Source organism: Chamaea fasciata, unplaced genomic scaffold (assembly GCF_029207755.1).
Source record: "Chamaea fasciata isolate MVZ Bird 193981 ecotype frontalis unplaced genomic scaffold, bChaFas1.0.hap1 SCAF_2, whole genome shotgun sequence".
In the NCBI taxonomy this organism is placed as follows: Eukaryota; Metazoa; Chordata; class Aves; order Passeriformes; family Sylviidae; genus Chamaea; species Chamaea fasciata.
The window spans coordinates 83358092-83376108 of record NW_027094087.1 but is presented as its reverse complement, the minus strand read 5'-3'; the positions used below and the strand labels follow the sequence as shown (position 1 = coordinate 83376108).

General features: G+C 36.0%; 1 protein-coding gene across 9 annotated transcripts in view; it reads right to left on the bottom strand.

Annotated features, from left to right (window-relative positions):
- Positions 1-18017, bottom strand: part of OCA2 (OCA2 melanosomal transmembrane protein) — a 164240-nt gene that overhangs the window by 120926 nt on the left and 25297 nt on the right. For 7 of the 9 annotated variants that reach the window (XM_066176518.1, XM_066176522.1, XM_066176520.1 and 4 more), the window contains 6 exons: positions 14623-14680; positions 14044-14088; positions 13674-13746; positions 5389-5546; positions 4802-4884; positions 4310-4463 (listed from right to left, as the gene is read on the bottom strand). In XM_066176518.1, the coding sequence (XP_066032615.1) occupies positions 4310-4463; positions 4802-4884; positions 5389-5546; positions 13674-13746; positions 14044-14088; positions 14623-14680 (571 nt within the window). The remainder of the gene's footprint in view (positions 1-4309; positions 4464-4801; positions 4885-5388; positions 5547-13673; positions 13747-14043; positions 14089-14622; positions 14681-18017) is intronic. The other 2 variants (XM_066176521.1, XM_066176523.1) reach the window with 1 other exon arrangement.

The window sequence follows — 18017 nt, the reverse complement described above, 5'->3', positions numbered from 1 at the left end:
ATAGAGACATGCAAATGTCATTCAAGATGTCAGATCAATAAAATGCCATTTAAAAGATCCTGGCAAAGTCTTTCTTAGTGGTAAGAAACACTAAATACCTTTCTTAGCGTATGAAGCTAAATTATAACACTTGTGATAAGTCCTGTGGAGGCGCTCACAGAATTTCTCATACTTGCTAGTACAACTTTTTTGCTATTTGATGTGCTATTGGTATCTTATTTTTTCTTCAATTTTTTAAATTAATTTGGTATAATAGATATTACTTTGCATTTTCTCATTATTAAATGTAATGTTTTACAAAATAGCTTTTAAAAAGCAATTACTTTCACATTTGCTTCTGCTCATTCAAGTATCATAAGCAGCTAACACTGCATTTTAACACACAACACAAAACACATATATTACTAAGGAAAAGTGCTGGACAAGGGCACACATTAATTCATTTCAATTAATGAGCTCTTTCCTTTAATAACTGATGTCTAGCATTCATCCTTACATATTTCTAATTAATGCCGCTTCAACATAGCTGCAAATATGCAGACAATTACAAATAAGAGCTGTATTAATTAAAAAAAAAACTTTTTTGAATACTAGCAAAACTTTAATATTTTAACAGATACTTTAAGATATAGATGGGCAGATAGATTTCTCTTTAACATAACCAGCGTATTATTCCATGTCATGTATACAAAAACAGGGACAAGGTGAGAAAGCAAAGTTATCTAACTATATTTATCTGATATGTAACCAATCTGTCTAACTGATCCTAACAATGAGATTTTTCCTTTTCCTTGATCATGCTTGACGACCAGAAATGAGACATCATTCCATTAATGGGCTACAAATAATCACTTTAGTTACACAGGAAAATTCTTTTCTGGAAGAAATTGTGGAAGTCAAAGAAGGCAAAGGATCAAATACACTCAGATGAAAAAAAAAGAAAAACAAGATGCTCAGAGCAGGGGTTGATAAAAATTAAACTTTCTAGCTTTTTTTTTTAATTTTTCTTTTCAAGTTTTCAGTCAACAGAGTATACGCATTTTGAGGATCAAAAATAGAAAAAGTCTGTCTGAAAATACAGTGTAAACTAATTTAATACAGCAACATCAGCATAAAACCTTGTACATCCACATATTACACGAGATGTTCCTGAAGACCAATGTGAAAACATACTTGTAACCCACCTTATTCATGTTTCCACAGTTATCCTAAAGGGTAAGACAGTAGAACTGAGATCAACAAAAGTAAACGTGGCACACTTCCTTTCTTTCTTATTTTAATATGCACTTTTTTGAATTTCCTGTGCAGTTTATGCTTTCAAAAACAAAATTAAAGACTTTGTGTTTTTCAACATGTCTATAAAATAGTATAGATTAGATGAAAACTAAAGAACCACAAGAAGATTAATGTTTTTCTCCTTTGGGACAAGGGGAAAGAATAGGAGACTGAAATGCTAAGAGGGAACAGATTGATATATGAAGAAAATAATTTTCAAGAGAATTAATATCTAATGAAAGAACGGATGACTGCATAAAGGAAAAAAAAAAAAGAAAATAAAAAAGAAAACAGCCCACACACTTCAAACAAAAAGCTGAGGCATGACCAAGTAAAGAGAGTCAAAAGCAATATACAGAAATTTCAAAAGGTAGAGTAGTAGAATTGCGAAGCAAAAAAATATTCATATTTGTGGTAAGCCTGAAACTAGAAATCATTGGAAATTAAACAGGAAATAAGGCATCTTCTTTTATCTGAAACATATTTGTATTTTATGAATACATAACATGAAATCAGTTTCAAAAGAAGCAACACTGAAAATAAATGCCTGAAGAAATGAAGTTCAACAGCTTGTTTTCTGAAGAATAGCACATCCTGAGACCTCCACTGACAAGGAGGGGTGCTTAATTTAGACATTTGAAGTTAACATGGAAGCAAACAGCTGCCTAAAAGTAGATTTTACCCTGCGTGTTTACAGTGGTAAAAGTTTGGAGAAGACAATTGTTTACAGTAAATGCACTTCAGTTTCCAACTGGAACCTCTTACACAACAATCTTCTCCCCCACGATTCTGTATCTGCAGGAAGCAGAAGCTCTTTCAGCCTGTTTTGCACAGTCCCAGGTGACTAAGGTAGCAAAGAATAACAGGACAAGGGCAAGAAAGGATTAAAAGACGAGGACAGTGGGGATGAGGAGGCTGTGGGCAAGATCTGTGATTCATGCTGGGGGAAAAAAGGCTGTACAGGAGGAAAAAGATGCTTCCTTTTTCTTCATTTTTAAAGAAAATATGTGAAAATAGAGCTCTAAAACTGCTTTGGGTGTCTGCAGTGTCTGAATTTAAAGCTGTATTGCAAGCAATAATTAATAAAATACAGGATACTAATAAAGACTGATAAAAGATGGGGAGCAGCAACACCAAAAATTAAAATCTATGAGAGATAGCTCCCGAAGTAACATTGATTTCTCCAACAGTGATAACAGCTAAAGGGATAGAGAGTGCAATGTGTTGAGAAAGCAGGACTTCGAGCACTGAAGTTATAAATATGATGAAAGCCACTATTACTTATTCTAACAATATCAACATCCATTGATTGCAAGAAATCCATGAGGGAACCATAGAATGTAGAAACTAAGAGTTTAGAATTTACTTTAGTTGTAGCATTTGTCATTCCTATAGATGCTATGGAGAAAATGGCTAATATCACAATGCAACCTGTGGCTTTCCACACTCTAAATTTAAAAGAAGTTTACTTATGAGTATCTATTTCTACCTTTGAATTTGCAGAAGTACTTTTTCTGCCAACAGGAGAAATCTTTCCTTGATATTTTTACAGAAACAATAATTTAATGACCTGTTTTAAGGCTTTTTCTTAAAAAATAACAGGAAAATTAATGCTCTCTCTGCCTCCACTTTTCAGTTTCAAGCCTTTTTTTCTTTTTCCACATTGATTTTTTTCCAAAGCAGATTCTCAGGATGCAAACACAAGCCCTTTCCCCAGTTTTACATACATTTAAAACCTGATGTTTTTCCAATTGCTAAAAGGTTGCATAGTGGGGGTTGGGGGTTTAGGGATGGGAATTTTTGTTCAGCTCGTTGGTTGTTTTTTTTTTTAATATAAAGAAGTTGCATTTAAAAGTATTAACACCATTTTGGTGCTGTGCTACATGCCTACACATATTTATAGAAAAATCTAGTCCGATCCCCTTCTGCATTTAATGTAATATCTCTTTGTTCATTTATAATGTACACAGAGGCCTTTTTAGGTTTAGAAAGAAATAATCGTGGCTGAGCAACGCAATCTAAATATCTAAAGCATCTGCTGTGTTGTGTGCATCCATTATTGGTATTTGACTAGGTGAAGGTCTACAGCCTTACCATTTTATGGGGAATGGGGTGAAAAGCTCAAAATATGCAATGGATATGGAAGAAAAATGAGCATGTTGGACATATATACTGTGGAGCACCGTGTAGACCTAATTTCATTCATTTCTTTGGTTTATACTAATGTAAATTAGGCATGATTCAACTCAGAGAATTGACAATATGGATGCTCATATAAATTAAAAATATTTTTTAAAAAAAGTGTTCCTTCCCATCTGCAATTCATTTTAAGATAACAGTAAGTGTTTTCAGTTGAAATAATTCAGTTGGAGTTCTGTGCTATTTATATGTTTTCCATTCTTAGTGTGATGCAATGCGTTTTGATTGGATTTCACACGTCAAGGTTTTGTAAGGTTGTTGCAATGTATATTACAAGTTCCCTGTCCCTTTACTTAATATTAATTCAGGCTCCATTTCCTCTTCAAATAACACAGTTAAAGAATTCCTAAAAGTTGTTTATTAAATATATATGTTCATTTAAAAACATATTTTAAAACTTTTTGGCAGTTAAAAGCACGCTAAGTTCACAGTTTGAGGTACCTTAGAGAAGGCAAATACCCAAATGGGTTTTCTCCTTTAACTTACTTTAAAAAAGTAATTAACTTAAAAGCAAGTTTTCCACACCTTTCACAATTCTGACCCATTTTTACTCTCACAACAAAACTATAATTCTGTTGAAATATTAAAAAAATATAGAGCCTAATAGAAAAATATACAAGATCACTGTTACATTAAAAGAACTTGGCAAACTCACTTACAATGCAGAACAATTTCCCCACATGTATCTTATTCATGTTATTAGTAACACTGATTGTGCACAAAGAAGTTATATACACATTTTAAAATTATATCAAAGCCCAAGACTGAAAATTTTTCTTGTGCTCCACTTACAACTTAGGGAAAAAAATAAAATCAAAGTACAAAACTGGCTTACTTCCAATATGATCAGCACGTAGACACCTACTAAGATGATGGATGCAACTGTTACTTGTGCCTCTATATTTGCATGAAGGTATTGATGCTTCATGGACAGAGGGACACTTCCAGACTCCTGCAGGAAAGCTTGAATGTTTATGAAGATGGTACCTCTGGTGAAAGAAAAAGAAGTTTTGCTTATTCCTGTAATGAAATACCTTTTGTTTTATTTGTGCATTAATTTTATATTGAGTGCTTATCCATATACTTGTTATATCTTTACAAAAGCAAGCAACTCCTCATTTTCTAACAAACCCTATCCCTCTAAAAAGTATTGTTTAAAAATTAACTCAAGTACAAATCAGTCTTGTAAATACTTTAAAAGAGCAACAAGAAGTCATCTTTCTTGCCCTTCTGAAACATGCAGTGATAATTATTTTTAAAATGTTATCTTAGTCAAGTCTATGGAAACTACTCCTTCAATGCAGCATTTTTCAGTCTCTGAACCAACCTGTTTGGTATCTGAAAGGTTCTAGTTGTGATGATCTGCTGATTTCTTCTTGAACTTAGGGGTAGAGACCAATTGTATACCACCTGCAAGAGAGTCACATTTAGCAATTTTAGCAGAAGCCAGTGATAGCGATGTATGAGATGCATACATCTGATAGAGGGGTTTATTCCTCTTTTTCTCTCTTCTATCCATTTTTGAGGTTTTCTGTGAATCAGCCATAAAATGAGACTAAATTAATCCCCCCTGATTCGGTTTGTTATGGGTGCTCAGGTTTAATCAAACTAACTCATCCTCATACCTTCACTCAATCAATGAAGTGAGAGACACCTCCAGGATGTCCTGCAGAGGAAGGATGCCAAAACACACTTTGCATTGAATATAGAAAACAAAATTTTAATGCAGGAAGCCCAGAGAAGCCTTATAAAGGCAAAAGAAAATGTAACGTTAATTAAAGTAAGTTTTCTTTTGCTGATATTGAAGCACTTTGCAGCAAGAAAAAGCATGACCACTTAATCCGTACAGTGGTGACAGAAACAAGTGATAAAACACATCTCAGAAAAAATGAAAGAGAATTTAAACACCACCACCTGCTGCTGGCGCCTCCTCCTTGATCCTGTTTCTTCATTCTGGCTGATTTGTACTACAATGTATTCCTCTGTTTGCTCATCCACTACTTGTGCCCCAAATGGGCCTCCTATGTCTAACTTCAACAGAGCAGAGTCACGAAAGTCAGTCAGATTCATAGCTGTTAATAAAGTTGTTAAGGTGTAAATTTCCAGTAAAAATAGGCTGCACAAATTCCAGAGAAACAAAAAACTTGGTCAATTTATATTGAAAAAATACATTCTTCAGCTAAAATACCTCAGGAATTTTGAAAAGAACAAAACAGATGTCTATTTCCTCACCAAGTAGTACTGTTTTGACCAAGTTCCCTAATAAAAAAAGAGTTATGGGTTCAGAACAAATATATCTTCCCTAGTGACTCTTGGGCATTACCAGTGCTTTCACCTGATGTATCAAAATGTCAAAATAGCATATAGAAATACACAGAGAGACACAGAAGTAAGGCTCTTTAAGTACTTGTACCGGATGAAAGGCGACACCATCAGCTCAGCGATTTAAACATCACAGAACTTGTACCAGGGAAAACAACGTAGAAACTGCAGAGGATTTTTCCTGACAATCTGCTTTTTGGTCAGTTTTTCTCACAGTGTTACAAATATCCAAAAGATATTTTCAACCTCCTCTCAGCTGAAGTACTCACAGACTCTATCACTTTCAGCTCCTTCATGTACTTATTTTTTTCTTGAGATAGCTCACATGAGGTGTGGTCAAACTACACTCCTAGCCTAATATAACTGAAAAATCAGCCAACCATGATCCACAAATCCATTGGAAGTCTGGTTCTATTAGTCCCAATAAATGTAGGGCTTTTCAAACCTAGTGTAAGAGTCCACTACTGGCATAGTTGAAAAAAGCATCCCTGTGATGTGGTGGGTAGGGAAGGGAGTGGACGAGGAAAGCCTGAGATTTTAAACCCTTCACAGTTTGTTTTGCGCCTGTCTGTGATAGCTAAGGCATCACCAACAAAACAAAAAAGCAAAACAAACAAAAATAACTCCTTAGTTTTACACATACGTGTTCCATTGAAATCATGAGACTTAATCCCATGCTTAAATATCTTATGGTTTTAACACCTAATATGTTATTGACGATACTAAAAAGAGAGAGTAAAATGTACCAGATCATATACCCACCAAAAAAAATCTTCCCAAAAAATGTTTTGTAGCCCAGAAAACTCAGATACTTTGACAAGAAAATAAAAAACTCAGAGTAGTTAGAGGACTCAGGGCAGTGCTGCCCTCAGTCCTCCTGATCCCAGGAGGATCAGCCATGTTAAGTCAGTGTCTAATGGGGAAAGATTAGGGAGATTATTAGGTCCTTCTGGATCTAGAAAAGAGTAATCTCTCACAGAAACAAAAAACCCCCCAAACCTAGATTTAGTACCAGGTGGGCAGCCAATGCATTCTAATATAAATGTCACCCTGACCATCAAGGCAAGCCGAGAAAGCACCACCAGTAAAACCCACAAGCCGTTTATTAAAAAATCAAGCTCCTGAGCATCTATTTGCTTAAAGGAAATGTAAATCACACATGAAAGGATAAAAAGATAATCTCACATGTAACAAATCAGGAGACAAGTCCAGTCAGGAGAAGTTACATACACAATTCTTAGCAAACATAAAGAGAAATGACAACAGTTCTGTTTCTGAAAGTTTTAAACATGATTTGCTATCACAGTTTTTCTGTGTCTCTAGTTCATATACAATAGGAGTCTCAATAGGAACTATATGAATACATTTAAGTAGAGATATTAATTGAATCTCCTAAAAAGGTCTGCTGACCTGAAGTCATTAACCCTACAATTTGGACAACTTTTGACAGTCGGTTTTTCACTAGGAGTGTAGCCACTTATGTCTTGAAAAGCTTCAGGTGCATATAATTATGGCTGCTTCCTTTTAAGCAATACTTTTAAAATAAATCCTGTAATTACCTAGATGACACATTCAGGAGCTATTAGAAAGGATGTCTAAAATTAAACCTTATTTTCAAAAGAGTGGCTCCTTTCTTCTTTTCCTCTACAGATAAGGATACTTTTTCCATTCCATTCTGTTCACTTATAAAACCATTATAAAAAGCCATAGGAAAAAAAAAAAAAAAAAAAAGGCTCTTCTTTGATTGCAAGTGCAACAGAATGTCACTCACCAGTCTGCATGGAGGCTCTCAAATCCCATCAGAGTTATCTTTTTCCAAAAAATATTTAGGGACTCTGTCATTATTCCATTGTTAGACTGCAGCAGATCACAACCTTTATAATAGGTGGAATCATAATAAACCAGAAAAAAACTTCAGACATGCTTACATGAAAAAAAAAAAGATTTTTTTTTTATCTAGCTGCTTTTCAGATTTTTTTTTTTCTGCCTTACCTTGGTTTTATATTTCCCTTAAATCTCCAGAATGTGATTTCCTCTAAATTTTAATCATTCAGATATGGACAACTTTTGGGAAAACTCTCTTTTTACTTCTAATATACCCTGTTATTCACCAATTTAATCATGCTTTTCCTTTCCTGAACTTATTTTTTTTGTAACGTGTGCTCCAGTGTGCCCCTTTAAAGCACAAAAATCTCCCTGATGGGATTTACAGCCAGAGTTGATATTTTTTATTTCACTTCAGCTAAACTGCTTCATTTTGACATAGTTCTATTCTTGAAATCACATTATTGCTATGAATTAGCCTGTCAAGGGATTTTGGTTTGTGTTTGTTTTGTGAAGCATTACACCATGGCTGTCTGTATTTACATCTGGCACCAGAGCAGGTCTGCTGCTCCAAGCTGAACCAAGGGCTGTGGTTCCTGATCCTGGTTTTCTGAAGAGGTTTTGAGGACTATGTGAGAGTCACCTCACGTTACTGTGTTTTTATGCCACTTATGTAGATTACATGATGGAATTCCCATTCCCATTGCAGCGGCTAAACATTTGAACTGGTTCAGTCACCACAGTTCATGCTCCTGTACTTTGGACATCTGCATTTGATGGTTGCTTCCCTAAAAGCAGTGATAAGAGGGTGCTTGTAAGATGGAATTCATTGCTTCATTTTGGACATGAAGATGAGAATTATTGCTCTTGAGGAACATCTGTTGTCTCTATTATCTATAAAGAGAGACTAAGATAACTAATTCAGGAATAGCTGCGTAAGTCCCCAAAATACTGAGTCCCTGCTCTACCCTTCATCATGTAATTATTTCAGTATGTACAGAGGCAGCCAGAAAGCCCTGCTTGACAGAGATTCTCTGTTGGATTTGCACACAGATGGCTGACTTTCTGCTTTCTTTAACATATATTTATGTATCCTATTCTGTATGCTGTAGAAGGTACCTTGAGAATGCTATGTCTATGGATTATTTTTCAGCAAGTTTCTGAGGTAACTATAAATCATTCATCCTGATTTATGACCAGGTCACTTATGTTAGGTTCTCTAGGATATTACCATTTTTAAGAAGGTCTTTTCCCTGCATCTTAGCATCAATTTCTGTATATTGTCTAGTGTTATTTCTGTATTAGTATTTGTGCTTTTCTTTTTTTTATTTCTTCTGGTTGTAACTGATGGGGTTTCTTCCTACATCATACCTTCCCAATATAACAAGTTGAACTACACACTTCCCTGTCCCTATTGGACTCCCCCATCTGATGAATGTTCTGTAAGCTTTTTATTTTCCCCCTTTTTTGGTTGCCAGTAATCCAGTTCCATTATTGTCTACAGTGGTTACATCCTTTCTCTCTGCTCCATCAGTTTGAGAAGTTCTGTGACAAACTAATTTCTACAGCATTTTATCAATTGTGCCTTGAGATTCTGCTTCTTGGCTCCCTCTGCACTTGGTCCTGGTCTTCATCCATCTATTTAACAGCTTGAACATTGCCTGCAGGCCTAAATGCTTAGTACATTTCCAACAGCATCGAAAACAGAAACGATTTTAAATGCTTTCTGCAAGGAAAAATTATGGAGGAGAATCTGCCAGTAGAGAATAAAGTAACAAAATAAAGAAATATTCAAAGGGAAAAAAGAACTAAAAGGATTAGAGAGGTTTCATAATTAATTACATTAATTTATGCTCCCTGGAGAGGAACCTTCAAGGAAGCTGAAAATTCTGCTAAAATATGACTATGTTCTTTGCCTCACAGTCCTTTCTATATATACACGTCTCATTCAGGGAGTAGGAAATGTTGTTTTCCATGTCACTCATGATCACGGCATGATTGCAAGTTTTCTAGTGACCTTTCCTTGCTCATGATTAACAGTTGCACCAATAACACAAATTCATGTGGAAATCATTCAAACTCATACAACTTTAGCAAGGAATTTGATGAGGGGTCTTAAGTCTGTTTGTCCTAGAGACTCCTCATCCATACATGGAATTGTTCTAAATAGTTCCACTGAATCCAAAGAAAAGAGAAATCTAACCTATGATTTAAAATTCAACATATTTTTACTACTGACGTACCTCTTCTACTTTCTAAATTTGAGACCTTAATCCTGGACTGGAAGTGACAAAATCTCTCATGGAGAGGATGGAGGTACATCCATGAAAATGGCCCTTATCTAGTCAGTTTTCAGGATACCTCTGGTTTTGTCTGATTTGGAGTAAGCAGATATCCATTCAGGTGTGACTTCATGTTATGTGTTTTGATTGAGTTTTATTTTGAACATAAAGAGCAAGTGAGTGAGAAACTCTTCACACTGGGTGTTGTGAAAATATTTAATTTTCAAAATGTCATCCTTTGCTCCAAAAATTTTACTGGGGAGATATCAAACACAAAAAAAAAAAAAAAAAAATCAATCAGATGAGGACTGAAAGACTTTAAAATATATTTATAAAAATGCAAGACTCAGGAAGAATTCACTGTCAACTCCCCAGGTAATTTCTGACAATCAGTCCAAAAAAGGAAAATTAAATTGCTTTGCCCACACTGATCTAACCTTTCCTCACTTATGACATGAATGGGTGCAAGTACAAATATTGAGTGGGAAGAAAAGGTTGTTACCAAAGTAGTTGTCAGGGACAGAGTAAAGATGGAAGCTCACACTTCAGCAAGGTAGGTGTGAGATCTACTGCACAGAAATGAGCTGAAGATTCACCATTAAAAAAAAAAAATTCTACTATTGAGAAGTGTAGAAATAGCTATAATTGTATGAGATATAGTGAAAGAAAGAAGGCACTGTATCAGGGAGACAGACATTTCTTTAAATGACAGTGAAATAGCATACAGTTTGATTCCATAATTCTTTAAAAGCATGATGAATCCAAATTACTTTTTAATTTGATAAAAACTAGTTCAAGTCAAAAAGTTAATGTCTAGTTCTGCTCCAGTTGTCCGTTCCCTACTGCTGGGCTAAAGTTCAAAATTTGCTTAGATCAGGGCAGTAGTTATTAGAAACAAAGGAATGAACACAAAGTATATTTAGCACTCCTGAAAATTATTCAAATCTGAAAACATACGTAAATTGTGGAGAAGAATAAGAAGAGTTAATGGAGAATAAGAAGAGTTAATAGAGAGACATTTCCTGAAGGTCTAAATGGCCAAAGAGCTAAGAAAAGGTAAGAATGCTCATGTATTAGAAGAGGTACATGTAATTAAACAAAGATATGCTGGAATTTATTCAGACTCTGTCTCTCTTCTTCTATCATCTTGATAATTAAAAATGTTCTTCTCTTAACATACAGCCTTTGGAAAAAAGTTCTGAAAATGTTTCACACATTTTACATCAACAGTGATATTGAATCTTGCTTTTTGCAGAAAGAGTCCTTTAGTCAGGCTTCAGTATTAACTTACTTCTTTCTGGTATTATAGAACTGACTTATAATTTAAAAACCAATAAATCCCAAATTTTTATGTTCAAAGTGAGACATTAGCAATATTTTGAAAAACTGTAATAAAATTAATTTATTTCTGGTGCCTATAGGGAAATCAGTATTAGAAAAAGACTGAACCAACCACACACAAAATTACAGAAAGCTTCTATTAATTCATTAGAGGCAAGATGTTGTTTCCAGAATCTGCAGCCAGCACACCTCAGTGTCACATAGCAGGTTTGTACCCACGGGGATGGACAAAGCAATGGGAGATACACATAGGCTAATAAAAAAAAGGTAATGGGAAGAAAATCAGCTAGAGTAAAACCAAACCAGAGATAAAGGTATAGCAACACAAAGAGAGATGTCATTTGAAAAGCAGGTCACCTCCACACCAGTTAATGAAGGCCCCCCCAGCATCAGAGAAGAAAAGTCCTGCCTCTGAGCAAACCTGAGATCTCATGGGCATGGCAGAAAAAAACCAAAACTATCCAAGTGACACCAGGATGACAGAAGACACAAAGTCCAAAAGTAATTGCTTGACGTGGTTTTTAGAAATATTTCACACTTTGTTTTGCTTTTCTAGTGTATGGAGATACATTATATATATGAGCACATTCATAACACATCAATGTGCTTGGGCATTTTTGGAAAGGAACAGAACTGAGAGGAAGGAGTTCAAAATATTAAAAAAATAATATATATATAGTGGTTAGTACCTATTCAACACTTCTAAACAGCTTCTGAAGCAGAATCAATAAGTGTGTTCATTTGCATAATTTGAATCATATGAGTTAAGATACTTCTTTTCCACCCAAAGTCTGATACAATAATGTGCAAGGGCTGTGTGACAAGGACTACTGCAGCACACCTGCAAACCTACCATTAAATTCTTATACTAATTCAGAGAGTAGCAGGTAATGTCCACTGGGAGTACTGCAGTCTGTCAGCCAGCATAAATTGCATCTTCAGCACTGCCGTCTGAATGGTTAACGTTACCTAGGCCTAACCAAGAAGTGGAATACTTTCTCCACTATTCAATAAAATGGAAGACAACCACATGAACTTACTGCTGTGCAAATAGAAACTGACATCATCAGTAAGAGGATATTCAGGATTTCTGGTGCCTTTTCCAAAACTCTTTTAAAAATGCAATCTTTCTCCTTAACTTTTCTGCTTGAATTACCACATCGCCTGGAAAAAGAAGCATGGCTTTGCTGAATTGCTTGCCTCTCACTTTTCCCCCAGCTCAGTGACATCAGACAGCAGATGAAACTTCCAGTTTTCAAGATGCATTACACAAACTAAAGAGCTTTAGCTTTGGGTTTGTCAAGTAAGAAATGGAAGTGCTATATTCTGACTGTCTGACAGCTACTTGTCTCAAAGTCTCCTGAGATGATAGGTAAAATGTGAAATACAGGAACACCTATTTGTCTAAAATCCAGTCCCAACTGCAGCTCCCTGAAACAAAGGGAATATTTGCTTGCAGAGTTAATGCATACAATGCAACAGCTATAGGTCCAACCCAAGTCTGGAGAGAGAGGAAACCCTCAATTTATGCTATGACAGTTGACTAAAACTTGAACTTAAATACTCACTTCCAATTTATCCTTGTTTGGCAGATAAGGCTGTGACAGCTATGGTGCTGTTCAACACCACAACACCAAAGGAGCTTTCAACAACAATTTCATGAAGGACCAAAAACACTGATGTGAACAGGATATTGATGGGAATTTACAGTTGAAATTGTCATTGGTCCTACTGAAAGTCCATTTGCTTCCCTCCAAAACACAATCTCAAATTTTAAATTGCCCTAGAGCACTAACATTTTCTTCCTCATTTACCCTACTAATTAGTGCATTATAGAGTGTCATTATCGATACTAGTGTCAGTGAGAATGCTAATAATTAAATCTATTTAAAATGGACTCTGCCTGCTCAAAGCTATGGAACTGACCAGTTATATAGAAGAACAAAGCGTTTCAAAAATGAAAACCTCCTGCACATATTCAAAACAAGACACCTTGCAGGAGCTTGGAAAATGCCTCTATAGGTGCATCTTCTTTTAACACTAGTGCAATAAGAGTCAAGGAGATTTCAGACCAGACTGATTAAACTAGAAATGTAGCGGGAAGAAGAAATGTAATTCATTTGCAGAAGGTTTTGTTTGTTTACTAACTGAATGTTCATCCCCCAAAGACTTTTCACATTCAGATCTGTATTCACCTATAATGAATAATATTTATTTGGGGTTGTTCTGTTACTTGTTCTTCTAAACAGTTGCTTGACCCCAGACAGGTGCCATTCAGTACAACTTGGGCCTGTGTCAAAGGACAAGTCTAAAGGCAGCCAAGGCTCTGGGGACACCCAATCCTCTCAGGGTGTAAGACAGAAAATACACACCCTTTCAACTACTTTATCAATGAAACTTCAGACCAGGTTTTTTTCAGTGAAAGGATACAGAAGCTTTCCAGAGGTGACACGGCCAACATCTGCCATGGCATACCTTGATCTGGATAAATGCCAAATAAAATCTAGGGCAAGAATAAAAAATAAACATTCATTAGTAACACAAGAACTGCAAAAGACCTGCTAAACCTATCTCAAATACTTATAAAAGGCTCTTTCAAATTGCACATTCAGTTGTAAGATTCAGTATTTTTAGGTATAATTCCACCACAGTTGAAAAGCATTCCTGGGATACTTAACAAGGGTAAGTAATATTCCTTCTGTTAATTTACAGACAGTCACATATTTTATGCACTTCTTTGAAGTGTCTCTTAGGACAAAATTGTAATCTTCATGATCTGTCTGGAAAGCAACACCCATACCTGAGGAAATGCAGTGTCATCTATTTTCTTCCCAGCACAGAAGCCCTGCAACCCAAAAAGGAGTTTCTCCCAGCCGCTAAAAAAAACAAACTCCAACTTTTTGAAATTTTTCTCTACACTTTCAGTCTAAGACTGCTGATTTTGAAGATTTTTTTTTAAGGGAGGGCAGCACTTCAGCCACCTGAAGGGGGTGCCAACCTTCCCACCACCTTCTGCCTTTGACAGTGTGAAGCGCTGCCATTGCTGCAGCACCCTCCCCAGCACAGCTTTCCCTATGAGCATTCCTCAGGTGGCAGGATCAAAAGATCCATCCTAAATTCAATAAGCATCCTTAAGTGACCTACAGATTTGGGTTTAAGGTGTCTCTTCCTCCAACTCAACTGCTTACCCAACCACATTGTCCTGAGATTTGGTGCACACTAGTGCGCCAAATAGGAGTCTGATTGTGCATGAAGCCATGCACAGCATCGTCATTTTTGCCTTTAGACATTTTGCGTGCTAAAAGAAAATATCATCGCTCATTCTGAACTAATTCTAAAGAAATAGGGGCCAGGGCAGGACTATAAATTCAATACTTACAGAGCAGACAACTACAAAGATAAAGAGGCCTGAAACTTTCAGGAATTTTAGACAGTATCTGAAAAACAAGGAAGCATGTATTTACTATCTGGCTAGTTTAAAAACAACATTTTTTAATTCTCTTAACAGCTCTGACATTTCAGAAACATCATGGTAAGCACTTATGGGTGATAGTATCTGACCTCAGAGTACAGACAGCACAAAGCAAGGTCAGCAGGGGCTTGGGAAGTGACTACAAGGGCTCCTGCACCATCTCTGCTGCCAGATGGATCTCAGTGCACAGGAAGGAGGATTTGCCCCTTTGAAAATCTAAGGGAAGGCTGCAGAATGAGCTTGTTCTGGATGCTGGAACCACTACTGCTGCTGGCTCCTGGCAGACCCAGACCCCCTCACCTCCATCTTGTCTCTCCCAGGGAGGCAAAGGAGCTCTGCCATCGCAGGGAGGTGGCATGGCTGTGCTGAAAGCACAGCTTGTTGCAGAGACAGACGGTGTCATGAGTGACTTCCTCAAAACTGGATGTACAATACACACCCCAAAAAGTATTAGGAAAAAGCAGTTTGAAGACAAAAACTTTAAGAACCTTCTGGGTTTAACAGTATCTTTTAAAATCAAATATACTTCACGAGCATAAATCTGCTAACAAAACCAAATTTTTTTCCACAGCACCTCTGTGCCCACTGAAGGAATACCCTGTTCTGGAAATGAGATGTCATAAAATATTCTAAATTGTCCAAGCTTACTACTGAGGGGCTTAGGCAAGAATAACTCCAAATTAAAACATGGATATTGAAAATGCATGGTCTTGAGAAAGAAATCTTAAGATTTAGCATTTTAATTTATCATTTTTAAATCTTACTCAAAAGACAACTCAACTAAAATTTTTCTGACTGCCCATCAATATGTTATACTGATACTTGCATTTACAGAAGCCTTTCTGTTGATTTGACCTTGTTACGTATTTTCATTTTGAAAGCATCAATACTGTCAGTATCAGTACTGGTCTTTTTTTCAAAAGTAAACATTCAAACCTTGTTTTTCTGACAGAATGACAAATGCAAGGCTTGATTTAAACTTGATGACAAGCAAGAAGGAAAATATTTCAAGTCACCAGGATAATTAGTTGAAAAAGGAAAAATGCAATAAAAAGTTGCACTAACAGATGCTACAGGAAAAAAAATATTAAAGCAGAATAATCTGAAGAATGTTGGAAACCATTTTTAAACACGGTGGAAATAAATCCCTAAATCAATTAATTGACAAAAAGCAACATAAATGACTGTAGACCCATTTTTTCCAAAAAGACCGTTTTCCAAAGTTCCCCCCCCCTTTAGAATTTTCCAAAGAGCAGCTAATAAAAACCAGCAGCTAATAAAAACACGTTGCCACAAACTAGTACAAAGGGGCTACAGTCCTCAATTAAATACAAGTGGTAACAACTTTACCTAAACTTTGCACAGCATGAAAATCTAGAGAAGGCAGAGAAGAGGAGAAAGAAGCCAGTTAGGTGGCTTCTAGAAATTCCAAGTAGCCCTGCTCTACTGAAAAGCAAGATGGCAGAGAGAGGAAGAAAGTAATACAGGCATGCAAAGAAAGGAATGACGACACAAGCCATTATCAGCACTTCATTACTGATAACTTCTTTTGGTATTATGTATTTATGAAAAATACTTAGTGCCACCTTAGTCATAGATCCTCTATCCTGCTTGTCAATTCTGCCCATCTCTACATTACAGTTTCAGTCTGTAATTTTGAGAATTTATTATGTTATGAATTAATAAATAATAATCCAGACTGGTCTAATTTTTATGTACTTTATATTTTTTGTTTGCATTTTGGGCTTACAACTTATAACAATACTTAAAAATTATTATTAAAAAACCCTTGATTTTAAGACACAAGTGAAAGAAAATGTTAATTAGGCATTTATAAATTAATAACCACTTGTTTGTAAATAATAGAAGCTCATCCAAAGGAGCTGGCAAGATATAATAAAAACAAGGTTTTGGAAATGGTTTTAATAAATAGAGAATTTAGAAGGGTCTTTTCCTCCTGTCTGTTTGTTTTCATGGCATTTTGTATTAGGGAAGCAGCAATTTTAACGGCTTACATTTGAGACCTGATCAGCTTTTGACTCACCCGTGGTTTGCAATCTGTCTCTTCCTACAGTGCTAATCTGGCACAGCCATACAAGTACAAGCCCTGTGCCAAATCCTATGCTGATATATGCCTCCAGCACTCCAGTCCTATCTGACTTCAGTTGGAAATGCTTGGAGTATAAATCTATGAATAATTTCACCCCCTCTTCTAAGCCAAATGATTTTTGATCTGATCTGCATATGGTGCTGGGCAGTTTAGCTTCATTTGCTATCTCAGCAGTGTTATGCTGGTTTACAACAGCCAAGGAGCTGATCCCAAATGTACTATAGCAGTGAAAATATTTCAAGGGAAGTTCTGCCAGAGAAACATGCTCCTCCCCAGATTATGAACCTGGAAACAATGGATTTCATGCTCCCAATCGATACCTTTGTTCCATCAAATACCAGGGAAATCTACCACAAATGTGAAGAAAAAACACCTGCCAAACTCCTTTGCATGTGTTCACATTGCACTAATTGCAGTAATTGGAATTCTCCAGCTCCATTTGTTCACCAGCAGAGCAGGAGAGCACAATACCATATGCACAATGAGAAGAAAACAACTGTGAAGTGATGAGCTAAGACAACATACAGACTGGGAAAAGATGCACTGACATTCCGCTGGATAGACATGGCAGATCAGAAAGGAGATGTCGACCTGGAGTGCTGGGCTCCTTGGAAACCCTGCAGAGCTGTCTACAGACACCAAAACAAACTAGAAAAAGCTTTGAACCTCTGGAAAGGGAAGAGGGAATTAGTATCCAAGATTAGAGGTTTTGCTAGTTAAATCCCCAGCAAAAATATCCTCAGAAAATTTGAAGTTAAGCTCTTATCATATTGCTTTCTTTTAATATATTAACAGATTTGATTTCCTCCATGCCTAAATGACGTAAAAGACTACTTTGGGGTAAAGAGTGAAATATATTAATGCTGTCCAAGATGGGAAAATGTTCAGTTACATTTTGCTTTGTGTGAAAAGCTACTGTAATGACTACTGAAGAACTTTTACGTGTATATTTTAATTAAAGTGAAGCAACAAAACACTGAAGAAAAAATGCTGTAGAATCAATCACAGAGCTTTTAAAAATGGTTTCAAAGAAAAGTTAAAAGCAATATAGAAGGTATTTAATAACAAATTTAGAATAGGTGCTATGACTGATACTTGTTAGAACAAGGGGCTATTGATCATTATGGAGATTTTGTAATCAATTTCAAACTATCAGTGGCAAGATACAGTCTAAATATGGAGTCTTATTTTA